The sequence below is a fragment of the Suricata suricatta genome, chromosome 7 (genome assembly GCF_006229205.1).
Source record: "Suricata suricatta isolate VVHF042 chromosome 7, meerkat_22Aug2017_6uvM2_HiC, whole genome shotgun sequence".
Taxonomy (NCBI): Eukaryota; Metazoa; Chordata; class Mammalia; order Carnivora; family Herpestidae; genus Suricata; species Suricata suricatta.
This window is the reverse complement of record NC_043706.1, coordinates 39,023,637-39,045,414: the sequence shown is the minus strand read 5'-3', so window position 1 is coordinate 39,045,414 and position 21,778 is coordinate 39,023,637. Positions and strand designations below refer to the sequence as shown.

At 52.6% G+C, this 21,778-nt stretch overlaps 2 protein-coding genes and 2 long non-coding RNA genes across 8 annotated transcripts in view; 2 read left to right on the top strand and 2 right to left on the bottom strand.

The window, feature by feature from the left end:
* Positions 1 to 6,406: 6,406 nt before the first annotated feature.
* LOC115296555 (uncharacterized protein 114841037) lies at positions 6,407 to 12,229 on the bottom strand. Of its 4 annotated transcripts, none has more exons than XM_029945017.1 (2): positions 12,128 to 12,229; positions 6,407 to 6,921 (listed from the first exon to the last, which is right to left on the bottom strand). In XM_029945017.1, the coding sequence occupies exons 1-2, from the start codon at positions 12,134 to 12,136 to the stop codon at positions 6,592 to 6,594; spliced, it is 339 nt and encodes a 112-aa protein (XP_029800877.1). In that variant the 5' UTR covers positions 12,137 to 12,229; the 3' UTR covers positions 6,407 to 6,591. The 4 variants fall into 4 exon arrangements, with proteins under 4 accessions (XP_029800877.1, XP_029800875.1, XP_029800876.1 ...); XM_029945015.1 differs by lacking the exon at positions 12,128 to 12,229 and adding an exon at positions 9,654 to 9,823; XM_029945016.1 differs by lacking the exon at positions 12,128 to 12,229 and adding an exon at positions 9,739 to 9,819.
* Positions 8,155 to 18,883, top strand: LOC115296556. Of its 2 annotated transcripts, none has more exons than XR_003910926.1 (3): positions 8,155 to 8,299; positions 16,550 to 16,624; positions 18,495 to 18,883. It is a non-coding gene; the product is annotated as an uncharacterized LOC115296556 (long non-coding RNA). The 2 variants fall into 2 exon arrangements; XR_003910927.1 differs by lacking the exon at positions 8,155 to 8,299 and adding an exon at positions 12,168 to 12,217.
* Positions 18,884 to 19,525: 642 nt separating this feature from the next.
* The window catches only part of LOC115297041, a 3,295-nt gene continuing 1,042 nt past the window's right edge, over positions 19,526 to 21,778 (bottom strand). Inside the window, exons 2-3 of the long non-coding RNA XR_003911230.1 lie at positions 21,377 to 21,541; positions 19,526 to 19,811 (exon numbers count right to left, since the gene is read on the bottom strand). This is a non-coding gene — a long non-coding RNA (uncharacterized LOC115297041). The remainder of the gene's footprint in view (positions 19,812 to 21,376; positions 21,542 to 21,778) is intronic.
* Positions 21,425 to 21,778, top strand: part of C7H6orf132 (chromosome 7 C6orf132 homolog) — a 33,522-nt gene continuing 33,168 nt past the window's right edge. The window contains exon 1 of the mRNA XM_029945520.1: positions 21,425 to 21,715. Within this exon, the coding sequence (XP_029801380.1) occupies positions 21,571 to 21,715 (145 nt within the window). The 5' untranslated portion in view covers positions 21,425 to 21,570. The remainder of the gene's footprint in view (positions 21,716 to 21,778) is intronic.

Here is a 21,778-nt window from a genome sequence, read left to right as displayed (position 1 = left end):
ATAGCCCTGTGTACATACAGGCTCCCTGGTCCTTTTCCGACCACATTCTTACATTCCCAGAGACTGTATCTTTCTCATCCCAGGAAGCCTGAATTCAACCATCCATCCGACTCCACACCTGACACCATCACCTACCAGGGGCATGAGGATAGGGGACAATGAGTGTGTACCTAGTGACCTGGGGTGTGTGTGTGAGGACACCGCCACACAGGTACATGGTGAGCTGCTTCTACTGGTTCTGGAAAATTCCTAGACCAAGCCTAGGGGCCCATCTATGGGCAAGGGCTGTCCCTGTCACACCACACTGTTGTGTACATGACACCTGTAACTGAAAGGAAACAACCAAAATTAACAGGGTTCATTCCAGGTCATGACATCACCAGTGATATTTCAATCTTTCCTTTTTAAAACTTGTCTGTATTTTTTAAATGGTTCATAATGAATACCTATTGCTCACAAAAACAGGAGACAGCTATATTTTTTTTAATTCTTTAATGCATATCTTTGAGAGAGGAGGGGGAGGGGCTGAGAGAGAGGGAGACACAGAATCTGAAGCAAGCTCCAGGCTCTGAGCTGTCACCACAGAGCCAGACGCTGGGCTCGAGTCCATGAACCACGAGACCTTGACCTGAGCCAAGGTCAGACACTTAACTGACTGAGCCACCCAGGCACCCCGAGGACAGCTATTTTTTAAAAAGAAACCAAACAAGACTGCTTTGCCTCTCCTCTACCTAAAGAGATGAATGCAGGGCGCCCTGGGCAAGTGGTCTCTGGGGACCACCTGGTGCATGGCTTGGATATGGGGCCGTGAGCACTCTTTCAGCAAACTTAGGGCCCAGGCTGGCATCCTTGTCCTTGGAGTCCTCTTGGCTTTGGGGTTTGGGATGAGGGAGTTGAGGATGAGGTAGCCGCTCATATTCCCAACGCTCCCTATTGACATCCTCCCCACTCTCCCTATGCTCCTTCATGAACCTTCCTGAATCTCTGCAGAATTCATTTTTTTTGCCTCGGCACACTGATAGTTTGCTTATGTGTAACATTAGCTTTCTCAGCTGCTTCAACACTACCAGAGTCAGTGCCTTCAAACTCTACACATTTAGGGGCACCTGGGTGGCTCAGTCGTTAAGCGTCCAACTTCAGCTCAGGTCATGATCTCATGGTCCATGGGTTTGAGCCCCACATTGGGCTCTGGGCTGACAGCTTGGAACCCGGAGCCTGCTTCACATTCTGTGTCTCTCTTTCTCTCTGCCCCTTCCCTGCTCACACTGTCTCTCTCTGTATGTCAAAAATAAACATTTTTAAAATTAAGAAAAAAACTCTACATGTTTATTATCACAAGTTTCTTTGGGCCAGGAGTCTGGGCATGGCTTTCACAGGGTCCTCTGCCCCAGGTCCCAAAGGGCTGTGATCATGATGTCATCTGGGGTGTGTTCACATCTGGAGGCTTGACTGGGGAAGTCACATACTTCCCCTGCATTCAGGGTGTTGGCAGAATTCATATCCTGGGTATAGGACTGAGAGCCCTGGCTTCCTACTAGACATTGTCTAGAGGCTACTCTTGGTTACTAGAGGCTGTCTGAAGTTTCTAGAACTTTCCAAAGCTCCTTGTTACACAGGCTCCTCAGTGTGGCTGCTTATTTCATCAAGCCAGCTAGGAGAATCTCTCTCCAATCTGCTAAAATGGAAGCTTATATAGGGGAACTAACCAAGGAAATACCATCCTGTTACCTTCGTCACGTTCTGTGGGTTAGCGGCGAGTCCCAGATCTCAGCCACACTCAGAAGGGGATTGAGCCAAGGCAGGATCAGCAGAAGGTGGAAGTCACGGGGGTCACCACATCTACGTCCACACTTCATTTTTTTATTAATTTAACATTTATTTATTTTTGAGAGACAGAGACAGAACATTGAGCGGGGAAGGGGCAGACAGAGAAAACACAGAATCCGAAGCAGGCTCCAGGCTCTGAGCTGTCAGCGCAGAACCCAACGTGGAGCTCGAACTCACGGGGCTCAAACTCACAAACCGGGAGATCATGACCTGAGCCGAAGTTGGACACTTAACTGACTGAGCCACCCAGGTGCCCCAGCAATGTTCAGACTTCTATAATAACATACATAAGGTTCATTTATTTCTCAAATTATACTCAGCTGTTTACTGCCAGCCTGTCATCAGGAACTCGGGGTGGAGGCCTCTGTGTTACTCCTCTCTCACACCCTCCCAGCACCTAGTACCACAGATTCCTCATGGTCACGTGCTGATTATCCCATTGCCTACTCCCCCCCCCCCATTCTCCCCCTTCCTCTGTGTGCCCTGAGCGCCTTGGGAGGCTGACCCCTGTGGCCTGGATCGTTCGGGGCCCCTGCCCTCTGGCTTCTGGTAGTTCATCCACCGGGCAGCAGTGGAAGGAGACAGCCGGCAGGAAGAGAGAAGAGTCTGGGTGCTTGTTCCCTCCTCTCCCTGCTGGGTCACAGTTTGGGCCCTGGGTGCCTTCTTCTACCCTCAGCCACAGCTCCCACGAATGCCCTGTCTCAGCTGCTGTGACAAAGCCACCTCCCTTTACCCCTCACGCTTAGAACTAGGAAGGACTTCCCTCTGTGGCCACTCTCTGGCCACGTCACCAGCCCTCAACTGTGCCCACTTCTCTGTAAACACTCCCCTCTTTAAACCTTCCTCAGTGCCTTTTTGGTGGTAACACTTGGCTGACAGGGGCTTGAACGCAATAAAACATTGAGTGAGTCCGTGCATGCGAGATCAAAGGAAGAATTCAATAAGGCGAAAGTAGGATAGAACTGTCATCCAACATCTACTGTGTTCAAGACAGCATGCTAAGCTTGAGGACCAGGCTTACCACACACAGCCCAGGGGGTGGTATTATTTCCACATGATTCGAGAGGAAGTAGGGACAGAAAAATCACTCTGAAGTTTACAGAAATTCAAAGCGGTGGTCCTGAAGTTTTCTACTTCCTCACCATGTTTTAGCCTAAACCTTTAAGTCTCTGAGGAAGGCCTGGGTGGGGCCAGAGGGTCCCTAGAGTCCCCTACTCCAGCATTTTCCCTGTGGCCCTTCTGCCTGGAAAATTTCAGGGACGGTGAGCTCAATACTTTTGGATGTGGCCCAGGCCCAGGACGGGAATGGAATCCCCCAGCCTCCCGTCCCAGAGCCCAGCTCCTCCCTCTTCTGTGGCCTGTCCCCTCATCCTGCACCCCATTCTTCTCCCAGACACGGAGGCCCAAGTCAAAGAGGGTTGGGATCCACACCAAGGCTTTCAAGAAGAGGTGACTATAAAAGAAAGGCATGGAGGAAGCGGGTGGACAGCTCATGTGGTGGACACGTCAGAGAGGCCTTGTGGCTTCCCCAGGCTGCTCCGTCTGTAGGAATCCCTCCTGGGATAGACGCCATTCTAGCGAGAAAGGATCTACCTGGCTGAACATTTCAGAGGAGAGGGAGCGTGGGGGCAGGGGTGCAGAGGTGGAGGCCGGGCTGGAAAGAGATGCGAGGGGCAGCAATCCCAGGCCCGACTGCTCCCCCTCCAAGGCTGCCGACCCCCACTCTCCACCTGCACAGAAACAGAAGAGAGCTCTAAGCGCCAGGTCTTTGCCTCCTGGGACTATCCCGCTCACACCGATGCAGGACTTGGGCCAGCTTCTTTACAGGTTCCTGGAAGCTTCTATCAAGGCTGCTCTACCAAGGTGAACCTCAAGGGGGAGACCATTCTCCAGGGGAGAGGAGAAGGCATTAGTTGGGGGAGTGGAAATGCTGGGCCCCCACACCCACACCCATCACACCCCGCAAGGTTCTCAGGTCTGGGAGGGCAGAGATGGTTCTAGTTCATTTTTGCAGCTTAAGGATCCCAGCCTTCGGGTGTTCAGCAAGCATTTGTTAGATGACTGGGTAACTTTTTGTTACACATAGACTGAAAACTTGAATTTATCTCTGCTTTTCAAAATTCAGCTAAACTGGCAATAACATTTTTTGTTTTTTTAAATTTTGTTAATGTTTATTTTTGAAAGAGAAAGAGTGTGAGCAGGGGAGAGCCAGAGAGAGAGGGAGACACAGCATTCGAAGCAGGCTCCTGGCTCTGAGCTGTCAGCACAGAGCCCCACACAGGGCTCGGGCTCACGAACTGTGAGATCATGACCTGAGTCGAAGTCGGACGCTCAACTGACTGAGCCACCCAGGCGCCCCACAGTATCATTTTTTAAACCCACCCATCCACAGAGACAAAGAGAAAGAAGAAAACAGGTGAGCGGTTCTAATAAAGTTTTGGACCACAGAGGGCAGACAGACTAGTGGTAACTCTCAGAGCGCAGGAAGTTGAAACCCAAGCACTCTGAAAGAGGAGGGTGTGGAGGATGGGCCAAACGTGATGCCAATGGGGGCTCAGACACGGGGCAGAAGGTGTCCTACGGGCTGGGGTGCAGGACAGGGGAGCGGAAATGGGAAGACTGGTGGAAAGCCTGCGTAAGGAGCAATGAGCTCCCCAGATGCCCTCCGCACCTCCCCCGCCCCCACCCCAGCTGGAGGTTACTCTGAAGATTTGGACTCGAAAGCCTCGAGAAGACAGAAGGGTCACTCCAGAAACTGGGAGTCAAGGGAAAGTCTGCATAGAAAGAGACCCCCAGCTCCTTCCCATGCCAGCTCCTCAAACACTGACAACCAGGCAGGAGAGACCTGGTCCAGAGGCCAAATGGCCAGCCTCCAGCCCAGGATCGCCAGGCAATTGAGGAAAGGCTCTGACTTCATTTTATTTTATTTTTTAAAGTTTATGTAGGTGCACCTGGGTGGCTTAGTCGGTTAAGCATCTGACTCTTGATTTCAGCTCAGATTATGATCTCACGTGTTCAGGAGTTCAAGCCCCGCATGGGGCTCACGCACGCTCTCTCTCTCTGCACCCCCTGCTCTAAATAAATAAATAAATAAATAAATTTTGATAATAAAAAATATTTTTTACATAAAATAAATAATATATTTTGAGAGAGAGCAGGGGAGGGGCAGAGAGAGAGAAAGAGAGAGAAAATTCCAGCAGGGTCCATGCTGTCAGCACAGAACCCCACAGAGGGCTTGAACTCATGAACACGTGAGATCATGACCTGAACCAAAATCAAGAATCAAATGTTCAACCTACTGAGCCACCTAGGTGCCCCTAAAGCCTCTGACTTTTGAAAGAGAGCCTCCAACAACAAACAAACAAACAAACCCCAGGAAAACCTAGACTCTATCCTATCGGGTAACCTTTAGGAGGGCTCATGTCCTTCCTCTCTACTCACCATCTTCCTTTTTTTTTTTAATGTTTTTTATTTATTTTTGAGAGACAGAGAGAGACAGCACAGGCAGGGGAGGGTCAGAGAGAGAGAGGGAGATACAGAATCCGAGGTGGGCTCCAGGCTCTGAGCTGTCAGCACAGAGCCCAGTGCGGGGCTTGAACCCACAAACCATGAGATCATGACCTGAGCCAAAGCCAGATGCTTAACCGACTGAACCACCCAGGTGCTCCATCATCTTCTTTTCAGAAAAAAAGGCGTCCAAGGAAGCCTAGCCAGTGAACTGGCTGCTTGCTTGGGTCTCCAGACATCCCATCCCTCCATCCCACACCACCCCCAAACTCTTAGGCTCCAAAAGTATGCCCTACAGAACCCCCCACCCCAGCTAGAATGAGCTGTGATGCCTAGAAATGGAACCAGCTGGATTCGCCTAGTGGTGTGCTGGCAAATAGTTAACAACAGGCTCTCTGGAAAGAAGAAACGCTAGTCTATGGGTGTTTGCTGGTGTCAGCAGTTACCAACATGAAGTCACTGGCTGTGGCGCTGAGAGAAGATGCCTTCAGTAGAGGATCCCTCAGGACCGTCTGAACTGGCCCCAGCATAGCACCGGATCTGCCCCTGGGCGACAGTGGCCAGGAGGCCACTGCTTTGGGTCAAGTGCCCTCTGTCTGCAGTGCCCATCTCCATGAAACACGGCCCATGAGCCTGACTAACCCCAGAGTCAGCCTTCTGGACCAGAGAAGACACAGGATGGGAAATGCATCCTGCCACCAACAAGCCACAAGTCAGAAGAGGCAGGTTGACATAAAATGAGGGCTGGAGAGGAGCCCCCCACCCACCCACACAGACTGTTTTCACCCTGCGTTACTGCCCTTTTTCTAGGGGCTGCTCCAACCCAAGCCAACCGATTTATCTCTTTCTTGACTTTGGTGGAGTGACCAAGCTTGGACTATGGGGAGGGTGTGACCAGCATGGGCTTTGTGTGGGGCTGAGGCTCTGGAGGGGTGTTGAAATCACTCCTGGTGCGGGGGGGGGGGGGCGACTGAGAACCAAGTCCTTCTAAGTCTTCAGGCATCTCTGGACATAGCCTGCTGTACAACACCCCTATGGCCTCAGTTTATCCACCCACAGTCACCCATTTAGATGCCAAGGAAAGGAAGGACAGACTTTAATTGCTGCCAAGAACAGAGCCCTCCCTTTGCCATTGGGCACGGAACATCTGTCTCAGCCCAGGCATGGTCCCCTCCTCCTGGAGCAAGCAGCCCCTCCCCTCAGGGACCCAGGATTGTGGGGGGAGGGCTCAGGAGGGGTCTTCTGACCCTGAGGGGCCTAGGAGCGCCACAAGAGCAGGTTGGCAGGAGGCACATCAATGCGCTTGCGGGTGTGGTCGGTGTCCCTGCGGTACACATAGCCACAGGTAGGCTTCTGCAGGGTGTAGAAGGGGTTCAGGGAGTTGGAGTACTGGGCGGTGTAGAACTTGAACCTGAGCTTGTCCAGGCTCTGCCCCTTCGGGTCTACCGCCACTGGTACGTAGGCTGCCGCCAGACTCTGCTCGCGGTCCTGCATCCATGACTGGGACAGGGGAAGGTGTGGACACTGCAGCTTTTTGCCTGATGGTATCTTCGTCTCATGGCTGGGTGCTGAGGGTTTCTTTGAGTCCTGTGGGGATGGAGAGAAGGGCAGCACTGAGGCATCAGACACTGGGGCTTCTACTGCTAAGCACAAGGAAGGGGCCAGTGGTCAGAAGCTTCCAGAACCACACCCGAGATAGCTCTGCTGGCCATAGAACCAGACACCTCCAGGTAGGGGGCAGCCTTCAAGGCCCCGTGACTTGACCCGTGCTGGTGCAAACCTCAGCCTACTTCTCAGAGGCCTCTGCCAGCTCAGAGGCTAAGAGCCGGGCTCAACTTCAACCCCCCGCACGCCTCCCCCACATCCAGCTGCCTGTCTGTGTCCTCCATGTCACACCCATCTGGCCCTCCTCTGCCACTGTCCCACCAGGCCTCCTTCTCTCTCCTGCAGGGTTACTCAGCTTTCCACCAAGCCCTCCTGTCCTCCTGTCTCCCAGCCTGTGCTTCACACTCCCACCCAATGAACCTGAATCTGAACCTGAACCTGAACCTGGCCATATCAATGGCCAGATCAGATAGCTCTTCTCAAAGCATCTCTTGTTTTCTTCTGCCTAGAAAAGAAACCTCAAGGGGTGCCTGGGTGGCTCAGTCAGTAAAGCGTCCAGCTTTAGCTCAGGTCATGATCTCACAGTTTATGGGTTCAAGCCCTGCTTCAGGCTCTGGGCTGACAGCTAGCTCAGAGCCTGGAGGCTGCTTCAGATTCTGTGTTTCCCTCTCTCTCTGACCCTCCCCTGCCTGTGCTGTCTCTTTCTGTCTCTCAAAACTAAATAAAAAAACATAAAAACATTTAAAAAAAAAAAAAAAAGAAAAGAAAAGGAAAGGAAAGAAATCTCAAGGCCCCCTAGCCTGGAAAGCAAGAACTTTAAGGACAGGGCTCCCCTCACCTTGTGCTCGAGCCAGACCTTCCGCCCATCACCTCTGCTGGGACCTTGACCTTCAGGACCTCCATGCCTTTGCTCCGGGGTGGATTCCCTAGCCAGGCAGGCCCTCCCTCCCTCCCACCCATCAAGGAGATTCTCCTTCCCTTTTGGCCCAGAGCATCTTCAGGGGCGCACTCTGTCAACCTTACCCTTGACATAATGGCCCCCAAAATCCTATTCCTTGTTTCCCTCCAGACGAAGGCATTTAGTGAGCCCTCAATAAAGACCGCTTCAATTGAACTAGATTCTGGTAAGGGATTTTTCCAACCCGCCAGCCCATTCTACTTTAGAACATCTCTCATTGTTACAAAGTGACAATGCCAGCTTTTCATAATCACCAATCTTGGCTGACCAGGCATGGAGGTCACCCCTCCAGGAGGCCCCTCAGTGCCACACAGATCCCACTGTAGGGACCTTTGTTTACTCTCCTGCTGCCACTCTCCATGACTGCCCCCTGACTGGTTTGACCTTGACACCATCTCCCAGGTACCGGATGCCCATTTTACTCTCGACCTTCACAGTCACAGCAGCACTGTGCAAAGGACCAGATGTCTGTGTGTCAGGCTGGCTCTGTCCCACTCCTCCAGGCTACAGCTGGGAGGGGAACCCACTTCCACTCTGCCCAGTCTCGCTGCCCTCCAGGCTCCCCACACACACACACAGGGAACCAGAACTGAGAGGGAGCCCTCAGTACAGAGCTCTTGGAAGTTGAACCCAGGCCACCTTCCAGAAGAAATCCCTAGTACCCCAGAGACAATGTACATCCTTCTGTGTGTAATTTACAAACCCCTTGCCCAACTCAAACCTGCCCAGAGCTCTCTTCCCAAGCCGGCTTTGCTGCTATAGGTTCCTACCCAGGAATGTGTGTGCCCTCTGCTTTGCATTTCAAAATTCTTCCTATCCTCCAAGCCATCAGCCCTCTTGACACCTCCTCCAGGAAGCCTCCGGTGCTGCAGTACCCACCCTTGCTTCACCCTCCTCTGTGCCTTCAGGCATTCCTGTTGGGGTGTGGTCCTTTGCTAGGCTGGGCCTAGGGGGAGGCAAGTGCACATTTTGAGGAAGTGCACTGAATGCCTCTTTTTACATCCTGCTGGCTGCCCTTGGGTGCTGTGCTGGCCTCATGCTAGTCCCAAATCCTGGTCCTTCCTGGCTCCTGCTAATGTTTCAACAGCCAGTAAAACTCTCCCAGTGTTCAAGACCACATCCTATTCACCTTTGTGCCCCGGGGCCTTCACCCAGTGCTGGCACACAGCCAAGCTGGAGAAAAGGGCGAACCCGAACCGTGTGGGACAGTTTTCCCAGAGCCTTTGAGGCCCAGCCATGGGGTTAGGAGCAGGGGGACCACACAGGAAGTGAGCTAGGATGGCGGTAATCAAGGATCATTCTTCATCACGGACTCCAAGCACAGCACCAAACTCTTGACATGGATTCTCCCTTCTGATCCTCACATTATTACCCTTGAAGGAAAGTGTCATTATTCATCCTATTTGTAGTTGAGAAAACTGCAGTAAGGATGTTCATCACAAGTTTAGGGGGTCGGGTGGCTGGTAATGAACCAGGCCAGGACTGAACTCAGGCTGGCTGACCCCAAGGGCCACACCCTATCCTCCAGGATGCAGCCCATGTCCACCGCACGGGGGTTCTGGGAGGGCCTTGAGCACATCCAGGGATGAGGCTCTCCCAGAAGCTAGGGCAGAGGGACCGTCCAGTCCCCCGGAGGAGGAAGAAGAGAAAAGGGAGGAGGAAGAGGAGACTCAGAGCAAGGGCGGGGAGGAGGAGGCCCAGGCAGCACAGCTTGCCCTGCCCCTTCCACGGGCCGGCTGGGCTCCAGGTGACTAACCTCAGAGGGCTGAGAGCACCCCATCACCTGCGGCCTGGGCCCAGCACAGCCAGCTCTGGGGGGAGGGTGGGGCCTGAACACATACTTTCCAGGTTAACATCTGTTTCATTTAACCATCTCCTCCTGCGGCTCCTCCTGTCAAGTGCAGGGGGCTGAGGGGATGCTATGGAGAAGTGGTTCACAATGGGGGTGTTTTTCTCCCCAGCGAACATTTGGCAATGCCTGGAGACATTTTTGGCTGTCACAATGGGGGTGCTACTGGCGGCCAGGGGTGGAGCCCAGGGATGTTGCAGACCATCCTACGGGGCCAGGACAGTCCCTTAATTAAGAATTACCACAGGGCTCCTGGGTGGCTTGGTCGGCTGAGCCCCCGACTTCGGCTCAGGTCATGATCTCACAGTTTGTGTGTTCGAGACCCTCGCTGGGCTCCTTGCTGACGGCTCAGAGCCTGGAACCTGCTTCAGATTCTGTATCTCCCTCTCTCTCTGACCCTCCCCTGCTCGCACTGTCTCTCTCTGTCTCTTAAAATAAATTAAAAAACAACCAAAAAAAAAAAAAGAATTACCAGCACACAATGTCCTCAGTGCCAAGGCCGAGCTCTAGAACTTCGGGGAAGACCCCTAACTCCTTCCCTGCCTTCTGCAGCCTTCACTTAAGCCTCCCTGTCCATGGAGCAAGGAAACCTGAGGGCAAGTTCTCACCAGCCCCTTCCCTCCCTTCCAAATTCCACTACCCTATTTTTACTTGGGTTTCCAGCTAGAGACAAAAGGAGGATCCCGAATAGACCCTCTATGACCCCTTAACCCCACAGGCATAGTGTCTGTCCCTTCTGCCAGGACTTAGAAAAGGGGATGAGGGTGACTCAAGAGTGGGGCTCTCTGAGGAGGCAGCAAGATCTCACATGTGGTATTTCTACGGGCCTGGGAAGTCACTGTCCTTTCCAATACTTCAGGCCCACACGCTAGTCTAGCCCGAGCCAGACATTTGGCCACTCACACCTCTCTCTCTGGGGGGAAGGCCTTGTGCCCTGCTAAAATGCAAACGGCCCCTGGTTAAGCCTCCCAGGGCCCCGGGTACAGTGGAATGTGCCAGGGCTTTGGAGTGTGAAGGTCTGAGCTCAGGGCCTCCCTCTGCCCTACAGGTCCGACAACCTTGGGCAAGTCTCGGAACCTCTTTGCCTAGTTGCCTCGCCTGCAAAATGAGGATAATAAGGCTATTTGCCTCACCAGCGTGTCGTGGGGGGTGCGAGAGTGTGGGAACTTTGAAGGCACAATGCAAATAGTAATTATTATCAGACTCATCCAGCAGTTCCCTGTAGGTTTCGAACATTCTCATCTGGACGTTTATGAGAGCATGTTGGTGTGCGGTGGGTCAGAGGGGCTGGGAGGGGAGCAGATGGAGGCCAGGCATGTGCCTTAGCTTCCTCATGAGGCTGTGTAGCTTAAGGGCTTGGAGTTCAAATCCCAGCTCCACCATTCACACCAACTGCCTGACCTTTCAGTAATTCATATTACTCTGTACCTCAGTTTTCCCACCTATCTAGTGGGAACACCTAAAGAACCTACTCATGGTGACAGGGGTGCCTGGGTGGCTTAGTCATTTAAGGGTCTGTCTCTTGGTTTGGGTTCAGGTCAGGATCTCATGGTTTGAGTTCAACCCCCACGTTGGGCTCTCAGGTGCATAGGGCCTGCTTGGGATTCTGTCCCCCTCTCTCTCTGCCCCACCGCTGGTCTCTCTTTCTCTTTCTTTCTCAAAACTAAATAAATAAACATTAAAAAACAAAAAGCTTGGGGCGCCTGGGTGGCTCAGTTGGTTGAGCGTCTGACTTTGGTGCAGGTCATGATCCCACAGTTCTTGGTTTCGAGCCCCGCGTCGGGCTCTGTGCTGGTAGCTCAGAAACTGGAGCCTGCTTCGAATTCTGTGTGTCTGTCTCTCTCTGCCCCTCCCCTGCTCATGATCTGTCTCTCTCTCTCCCTGTCTCTCAAAAATAAGTAAATGTTAAAAAAAAAAAAGTTAAAAAAAAAACGAAACAAAAAGCTTACCGTGTGAAACATTATACCAAATTCTTAAAAAAAATTCTATCTCATAGGATTACCATGAGGATTTAATGAGACATTCTACATAAACTGCCTACACCCCATGAGTACTCAGGAATCTTTAGCTGTCACTGTTACTTGTCACAGGGTCACCTAGGAGATGAGGAAGCGTCCACTGGCAGTCCAGGAAATGTCTCCGGGAAGCAGGAAGCGAAGGGGCAGAGGAACGGGAGGAGGGGGATAGTGGCCTGCTTCCTGCCCCCTCCCCCGGGGGACAACAGGGGCTCCACAGCGGCACTGGCACCTGAGTGTTTTCTAAGAGGCCCCCAGCTCCCAGCCACATGGGTGGGCCAGGCTGGGGCCTTCATACTCTTTCCTGTCAATCAGACTTCTTGTGACCTTGGGCTGCCTTGATGCAGCCCTGTGAGGTCATCCTACCTGGGCCATGCTTGACCAGGGTCCTTCTTGTTGGTGAGATGGAACTTCTGGTGGTCAGGGGCTCCAGAGTCTCCCAGGGACTGTCAGGAGGTACTGGGAGTGCCCATTGTGACGCCCCTTTGAGAGCCTAATTCATTGTTTTCCTAAGGAAACACTAGGGCAGGGCTGGGGGCTGAAGTCTCAAGGCCTGGAAGGGTGTTTTTTTTTTTTTTGTAAATATTTTATTTATTTTTTGAGAGAGAGAGAGACAGCGTGAGCAGGGGAGGGTCAGAGAGAGAGGGAGACACAGAATTCGAAAACAGGCTCCTGGCTCTGAGCTGTCAGCACAGAGCCCGACATGGAGCTTGAACCCACGAACTGTGAGATCATGACCTGAGCCGAAGTTGGATGCCTAACCAACTGAGCCACCCAGGTGCCCCGGAAGGGTCTTTTAACCTTGGCACTCATCCACTCTGCAATTCCCTCTTCCCACAACCTCCCAGGGCCTGTGAACTGTGGGTAATGAGGTAAGTAGATGGAGGAGAAAATTATCCTAGTTATTCAGGTACCTCTAGAAGTCCTAATGTTCCCTCGAGGCGCCCCACGTGTCATAAGAAATTACTGGCAAGGAGGAAACATACCCAGCCAGCTCTCCATTCTCTCTCCCTCCCTCTCTCTCTCTTTCTCTCTCTCTGTCTGCCAAATTACCGAAATGATGGAGGGAGTGAGGGAGGGAGAAAGGGATGGATGCATGCACGGATGCACGGATGCAAGGACAGACAGAGGAATGGGAAAGAGGTGCGGGGGGATGAGTATCGGCAGGTAGACAGATGGTGGATGGGCAGGCGGATGGGCAGACCCCCTGATGGGAGCCCTGCTCCCCTTTCTTGCCTCATCTCTTGCTGTCTTTTCCCTCACTCTATGCAGTAGCTAATTTCTTAAACATGCCCTGTGCTTTTCCCTCTGAGCCTTTGCATATGCTGTTCCATAGACAGGTGGCTGTGGGTGAATAGATAGATAGGTGCTCTGTAAATGGCTAGATTGGGGTGTCTGCATGGCTCAGTCATTAAGCATCTGACTTCAGCTTAGGTCATAATCTCACGGTTTATGAGTTCAAGTCCACGTCAGGTGTGCCTCTGCCCCCCCTTTGGCTGAGTTCAAGCCCCGCTTCGGGTGAACAAGAGCCCTGCTTCTCTCTCTCCCTCTGGCTCTCTCTCACTTGAGCCCTCTCTCTCAAAAAAAAAGGCTAGATTGGGGGGGTGGTTGTGCTATACAGATGGGGTAGCTAGCCCAAATGTCAGACTCCTCATATATATCTACATACATATACATATTTATATAATTTTTTTAATGTTTACTCATCCTTGAGAGAGAGAAAAAGTGTGTGCGTGTGTGTGTGTGTGTGTGTGTGTGTGTGTGTGTGTGAGCAGGTGAGGGGTAGAAAGAGCTGGAGAGACAGAATGGGAAGTAGGCTCCAGGTTCTAGGCCTCCAGGCTCCGAGCTGTAAGCACAGAGCCAGATGCAGGGCTCAAACTCACGAACCAGGAGATCATGACCTGAACTGAAGTCAGATGCTTAACTGACTGAGCCACCCAGGTGCCCCAAGAGTCAGACTCCTTGAGCTTGAATCTCGCTCTACCATTTTAGTTGTATGACCCTGGGCAAGTAATTGACTTCTCTGCAGTTCCATTTGTCTACCTGTAAAATGGGTTGACTACAGCTCTCTATCTAATAGGGATGAGTAAAGCAGTCAGGTCAGTGCCTGGCACAGAGTGATTCATGGGTAGGTGGCTGAACAGGCCATCTGGCCCTCATCTTCAAAAACCAACTCCCACCCCAGCACCAGAGTTAGCAGCACTTTCCAGGAATGTGTCTGAAATCCCACCTGTGGGAGGGACCTGAGCTTCTCTCTGGGGTCAGAGGAGGACCAGCCGGAGGGAAATAGAACAAGCCCGTGACTTCCTGTCCTCTGCCACATTGGCTTGGGCTGGGCCCAGAACCTCGTTTCCTTCCTGGTACTGTGTCAGTGCTGACTGTTGGTTACGGGGTGGACTTTGGGGCTGCATGGCAGATCGAGAGTTGGGGCGTTGGTGACTTAGCACTGTGCTCAGATCTCACACCCTGATGGTAATGACCCCTAATTTCTGAGCCGGTGGGAGGGCTCAGAAGGGGAGACTGGCTGGGAAGAGGGAGAAAGGGGAGTGGTAACCAGAGCTGGCCCTCTCGGAGGCTCTGCTCAGGGACCGCCAAGGCTTTGGGGCGATGATATCTTGCCTGAGAGAGGAAGAGAAGGTGGGAACGTGGCATTCTGGGTGGCGTGGCCAGCCCTGCTGGCTCTGGGGAAAGTGGCTTGGCTCCCAGCCCAGAAGCTGTCAGGAGGGAGACTGGGGGGCGGGCAGGGACTTGGCGGATCAGGGTCCCGGAACTTAGCACACGCTACACCTTGTCTCCGCCAGAAGGGGGCAGTGCTGGGCTGGTTGCCCCGTGACTGAAACAAGTCCCATCGCCTCTGTGAGCCTCAGTTTCCAAACGTGCACTTGAGGACATGGGGTGTCTCCATCTTGGACATTTGAAGGAAGGGGAGTTGAATCTGATCCTGAGAACTTCAGATAGGGACCCCTCCTCTGCGACTGATCATAGGACTGGGTCCTGCCTGGCGTGTCCCCAGCCCAGACTGGGAACCTCAAGAGGAAGCATGGCTACAGAGACATTTAGGAAGGCCTGGCCAGTCAAACCAGAGCTGTTGTATTTCTTTTGCAAATCACGGAATGATTAAGCTCACTGCCTCTGGACCCGCTCTGCCTGGGTTCAAATCCCACCACTGCCTCTTCTCAGCTGTGTGATTTCCGGAATCACTTAACCTGTGGGTCCCTCAATTCCTAATCTGCAAAGTGGGGATGGGCATAGAACTCACCTACAAGGCTCGTGTGCACCACGTGAGCTCAGAGCAGTGCCTGCTGGGAAGGTAGGTGCTTGGAGTTACCTTGTTAATGTTGTTTCTAAACTCGACCACACTGATCTAGCCTTGCCTCCCGGAGGCCCCCCTTTCTCTGACTTCTCTGCCAAGCATGAGTTCATTTGTACGTCATCAAAGTTCCCGGAGGGTAAAGACTGACTTGTACTCCTCAGTGGCATTTGGGAAGGATGGGAGAGCTGGTGAGGTTCAGGGCTGACCTGCAGCCCAGGAAACTCAACGAGCACACATCTTGTCACACACACAGCCTCCCCTCCTGCCCCCCTGCTGCTGAAGTGTCCCCCTACCATCTTGCTCTAAGGAAGCCTGGTTATCTGGACCTTCTTCCCACTCCTTCTTACCTACTGTGTGATTTGGACCAATTACTTAACTTCTCTGATCCTTACTTGTTTTCCCTTTGTTGGACTTAAAGTGCAGACAACTGAGTTATTCATGCACCTTGTTCATGGTGCATTCTCCTCATTGGTCTATGAAGGCCTCCTCTCTCGCATTAATCCCCCGCCCCTTTATCTCCAGCCTCCAACTACATTCCCCACCCATCCCAGCCAGAGGCAACCATTCAATGTACTTAATGAGCATCTTCTGGTTCATCTGTTCTTGCAAAATATGTATACATTGTTGTTTGTGTGCAAGTAGTTTTCATTTACATAAGTAGCATTGTGTGTTTTAGATCTCATTCTGTTTACTTGGATGGCTCCCTACTGATCCAGCCATGTTGCTGTACCCGCATCAGGTTCCTTGCTCCCCATCACTATGTCCAGGGGCTGTTTCCCCTACATTTTATGCCTCTTCTCCCCCCAGGACCCCCCGTCAGGGACCTCCAACCCCCTATCCCCACAAACAACACTGCAATGATATCACATCCACGGCCCTCTATGGACCTAGGTGGTTTCTTTGGGGCATATTCCTCAGAACAGAATGGAATGGTCATAGACCACGAGTAATCATCCCTTAAACTCTCCTTTTCCCCATCTCTAAAATGAGGCTATTGCCGCATTCCTTGTGGGGCTGATGATCATAGTGGGTTAATGAGTGGAATCTACTCATCTCTGTGCCTGACATAGAAGAGACGCTTAGTGGATGGTAGACATGACTGCTGTTCCTTCCAGAACCTCAGGGAGAGTGGGAGATAAGCCAGACCCAGGAGGACTCGCAGAGAAATGAACTCAGGTGCAAAGTCCCAGCTCAAGGGCTGGTCTCCAGAGCGTGTGAGAAGGGGGGGGGGGGGGGGGGGGAAGCGATGCTGATTCCCTTGGGTCTGGACTGGTGCAGGGGAGACAGTGGTACCCAGGAAATGCTTTTACTGCATCCCGTTTCTCCTCTTTTCCTCAGAGCCAAGGTAACCTCCTCACACAGGAGGTCCCACACAGCTTTATTTGGTGTTCTGCCGCCACTCTGCCAGCCATCGGGCATGTTAACCAGAGGCAAAACCACACCTGAATACTGGATCTCACCCTTCCATTTTACAGATGGAAAGACTGAGGCTCAGGAGAGCTCCCTGGTCTCCCAGGGGGCGGAAGTGGCTCTCGAATCAGCATCTCCAGGTTGTCCCCCTTGTACTCCTTAAAAGAAAATGCATTCCATGTTAAATGATGTTCTTCTTTTCTATGGGGTTTTCAGGTAAAACAAATGACCTACCAGCAGACCACATTACTAGAAAGTAAAAAACCCCACATGCAGTCCTGGCATTCCAACCAAATCCTCTCCATGACTCTGTTCCCGTCCAATCCCTGGCCATTTACTAATACACGTCATATATCTATAGTCACAATCTACATGGAATCTTGTGTTTTGCTTTTTGTACTTAGCAACCTTTTTTTTAAACACACACACACACTATTTCAGACAATGGGATGGTTTTTGCCTGGTCTTCAAGGTGACCTTGCAGATACCTGCCCCACCCTGTCTCCTGGGCCCTGGTGGAATTTTCCTTCTTGAGGTTCTTGTGTCGAATTGTCACAGCCCTCTCCCAGCCTGTCAGGGCCTCTGTTCTGTCTTTTCGGTCTCTGTTTAGCTTCTCTGTGCCCAAAGTCAGGATAGGGAACAGGGGCAGAAGCATGTAGGTGCTAAGCATGAGTCAGACTCTCAGATACCTTAACCCACTATCTTGTTGAATCTCATAATAACCTTACATTAATAGCCCCTGTTTTAAGATGAACAAACCGAGACTCAGAAAGGCGCTAGCTTGGCCATGGTCACACCCTTGCTAAACAGCCGAGTCAGGATGCAAACCTATTCCCCATCAAGGACCCTTCCCACTAGGTCATGGTCCTATCAGTGGAGCCCACGGTTACAAAGGGAAACGAGTCTCTCTCCAGCATCCTGAAACTCACCACACCCTACCCAGGGCTGGACTGGGAACTCCACACTCTTGGGCACCAGCTAGTGACTTTCTTTGAGCTGCTTCTCAGGATGTGGGAGTCCACACCAGCGGGACCTCATCTTAGCCTGACCTCATCTCCTGGGACCCTCCCAGCCTAGAGGAATGCCAAGGTCGTGTGGGTGGGGGGGAGGATTGGAACCCTTGTGGGCGGAAGGAAACCGTTTCAGGAGCTTGTGTGGCATAAGGTATCTCCACCTTAGACCCAGAGGCTGGACAAGATGCCCTGTAGCTTAGTAGCATGTGGGGAGTTGGGAGCACTGACCTTTGCCCCTGGAGAGCCAGCTGCAGAGACCTGGGTGGGGGTGCAGGGGACCTCAGGACCTCTCAGCCTGCCCTTCCCCCACCCAGAGTGCATTCTCCCAGCCAGGAGTGCTTGGCGCTGTTGGATGTAGGAAAAAAAGCCACAAACTAGCCCTGACAAAGTCTTAGCTGGATCTCTGGGGAGACCACGACTTCAGGGCCCCAATCCCACCCCACGGTCCAGAAGAGGCCAGTAAAGTCAGCTCTTGGAAGTTACTAAGTAATTGCTGAGCCAAGATTTAATTACGGGATTGGGCTTTGACTGTTCGGAGGGGAGCCTGTTATTTGGCTGTTTCTTTTACTGGGGGAGCAGGTGGAGGTGTTGTTATGAGTGGAGGGGGGCCCCCACAGCAGCAGCGCTGGGCGCCCAGCCCAGCCAGACCCTGCCTGGGGGCACTCGGTCTCCAAAACTGCTGGGTGGACAGGGTGGAACTGGGGGAGAGCACCTGCTCACTGCTGAAGCCGGGCCTTCCAGAGATGCCCTCCCCACCAGCGTCCCCCCGCCCCCCCCCCCGTCATCATGGGCCTGAAATCCAGGGTGAAATGGAGGTTATGATGATGTCCAGGGCATGATGGGGCATCTGGGGTTCCCTTGTGCCCTCCCTGTGTAGACAGTGGGAGGGGCCAGGATGTGGAGATAGGAGGGTGGAGAGATGGATGGTATGGATATGTGTCCATACCTTAGAATGGCTCCTTTGCTTCTCTGTTAACATCTTTGTCATCTTCCACAGACCAGCTCAAGTCTCAGTTCTTCCAAGAAGCCTTCCTGGACTTCTCCAGCCCAGGCTGACTTCCTCCCCTCTGAATTCCTGCTCTGTGTATGAGTGACACCAATCACGGTTCTGAACTTAGTCATCGTGGCCTGCCACCTTGAATCACGTAAACCTTATCTCCCTCCTGAGATCTCAAGATCCTCCACGGTAGGAAGTGGACTTCCGTTATTCTCTGATTTTCCCATGGACCCCCAAGTCCTCAACCCACACCCAGGCAACTGGGAGAGACTCTACAGCTACCCCTTGAATGAATAGCAATAGGTTCCAGGAGTGCTGTGGTAGTGGCTGGGGTGGGACAGGGGTGAGACAGGGTTGACCACAAGCATGTCTCCAACCAAAAACATTTTGGGAACACGATTCATTCATTTAAAGAAATTTTTTTTAATGTTTTATTTATTTTTTTTTTGAGAGAGAGAGAGAGACAGCATGAGCAGGGGAGGGTCAGAGAGAGAGGGAGACACAGAATCTGAAGACAGGCTCCAGGCTCCAAGCTGTCAGCACAGAGCCTGATGTGGGGCTTGAACCCACGAACCGTGAGATCATGACCTGAGCCGAAGCTGGACGTTGAACTGACTGAGCCACCCAGGTGCCCCAAGTGTTTCTAAAAATGCTCTTGCCTGCGCCGTGCCCCCCCCCCCCATCAGCTCCTCAGTCCCTTCCCTCCTGCTGGGAAACCAGTGACCTCATATCCACAAGCCCTGACAGCCCAACTCATCCTGTCCCTTAACCTGGAGCAAGTAAAAGGGACTTTTTTTTTTAACTGCTAATTTATTTATTTTTATTTTTTTAATGTTTTATTTATTTTTGATACAGAGAGACAGAGCATGAGAGGGGGAGGGGCAGAGAGAGAAGGAGACACAGAACCGGAAGCAGGCTCCAGGCTCTGAGCTAGCTGTCAGCACAGAGCCCAACGCGGGGCTCGAACCCCCAAACGTGAAATCTGACCTGAGCCGAAGTCGGAGGCTTAACCGACTGAGCCACCCAGGTGCCCCAAGGGACTTTTTTTTAAAAGTCACTATTGTGAAAAACAAAAAGAGGGGATGGTACTAAATCAGAAATTAAAGGCACCTGACAAGCAAATGCAATATGTGAATGTTGATTGGACAAAAAAGAAATAAAAACGACAGTTGTGGGGGGATAACTGGGAAATGTTTAAATTCTTGAGTATGATAACTGTAGCATGGTCATTTAGGAGATGGTCCTTATTCTTAGGCAGTGGATATTGAAGTATCGGTGTGCGTGGGGAGGTGGGCCGCGATATCCAGAAGTGTCCACCTTCAGCGAAGTAAAAAAAAAAAAAAGCTGTGTGAGGTGGTGTGTGGAGAGGAAGAGAGCGCAGAGCGCATGCGCACAAGTGCGGCAACCTGTTCACAGTGGGCGAATCCAGGAGAAAGGCTTACAGGTGGTCATTTTACTAGTCTTCCAAATTTTTCAGAATGAAAAGTTGAGGAGGATCGCTTTTGGTACTAAGAGCCATGCCATTCCAACTTCCGGGGGACCTCAGGGAAAACATGCCGAGTGTCTGTGACTGGTCCGCTCCACCCAGCTGTCCATTCCTGCTGCCAGGAAGCCTGGAAATCTAACCCCTTGGGCCTGGCTCTCCTCTCCTCTCAGCATCTCCCAGGACCCTCCCTGGGGCGCCCCCCACCCCAGGATTGTCCTCTCGGCACCTTAACCGGCCACAACCCTCTCTCCTTGGAGAGTGAACTGACCCTAAGCAGGTTCGACCCACCCTGAGTTTTTATTTATTTAAAAAAATTTTTTTTAATGTTTTATTTATTTTTGATACATAGAGAGACAGAGCATGAGAGGGGGAGGGGCAGAGAGAGAAGGAGACACAGAACCGGAAACAGGCTCCAGGCTCTGAGCTAGCTGTCAGCACAGAGCCCAACGCGGCGCTCGAACCCACGAACGTGAGATCTGACCTGAGCCGAAGTCGGAGGCTTAACCGACTGAGCCACCCAGGCGCCCCCACCCTGAGTTTTTAAAAACTGTTGACTTAACTCACCTTGAGTTTTAAAAAATTATAGTCACTTAACTTCATAGAAAAGAAAAAAATAATTTTAAAAGATTCATTTATTTTGAGAGAGAGAGACTATGCGCCTTCTCAGGTGAGCATTTGAAAGTTGGGGAAGGGCCAGAGAGAGAGAGAGAGAATCTGCCCTATCAGGGCAGAGTCCCCCAGAGCCCCCCTCCCCAGCCCCTAGGCAGGATTCGAACTCAAGACCCTAGGATCATGCAGAGATCATGCAAGACCCTAGGATTGAGCAGAGATCAAGAGTCAGACACTCAACCGACTGAGCCACCCGGGCGCCCACCAAAAAGAATCTGATGTACACAAAAAAAATGCCAAGATTTAGTCTTCTGACAGTTCTCTTTGGAGCTGGGACACTGTAAATATTTTCCACCTTTGTCATCAGATAGGGATACCCTTTCATTGCTTTTCCCTCTTTAATTTTTTTTCCCCCGATGGGCGCTTCCTTACATCCATTGAAGGCTCACAGCCCACATTTTGGAGACCCTGTGGGACCCTGCAACCTGCTAGCTTTGGCCAGCCATTTCCCCAGCCTTGGGCACCCACAGGTCAATACCTGGTCATGAATCTCTTTAGCAACAAGAAACTTTCCAGCCTCCTCCCTTGCCCAAGGAGGAGGAGGGCCAGGAGGGGACCTGAGGGAGGCCGGTGGCTCGTCTTCCAGGCTGGGCGTGGGCCGGGCGAGGTCCCCAGCCCACCGGGCCGTGCCAACAATGGCCTGTTGTGGAAGGAGGCAGGCAGGAATGCGGCCGGGGGAGTTGCAGCGGCGGCGGGGCGGGGCCGGGTCTCAGCCGCAGCCTCTTACCTGTCCAGGTAGCTCGCATTTCCAGGCGAGCGGCGGCGCCCGCAGCACCTGTCGCCGGTGCGCGGGGCCAGGAGCCCAGCGGCGGACATGGCCTGGTAGAGGCCCCTGGGGGAGACGGTGCAGAGTTCGGTCCGGGACAGGGCAGGCCGAGGGGGAGGGAAGGTCCTTCCCGGTGCCGCGGGGCCCGAGGCAGCATGAAAAAGAACCAGACGGTGCAGGGCACCTTCAGCAAACTCTTCGGCAAGAAGCACGCCAACCCCCCCAGCACCTCCCTCTACGCCACCAACCCCCCCTGGATTTTCACCCAGGAGGCCCCGGAGGAGGGGATCCGGGACTTCGGTAAGCGTGCCCCGGGTGGTGGCCCGCGGGCCGCCTGGCGGCCCGCGCGGCGGGAAGGGCGGC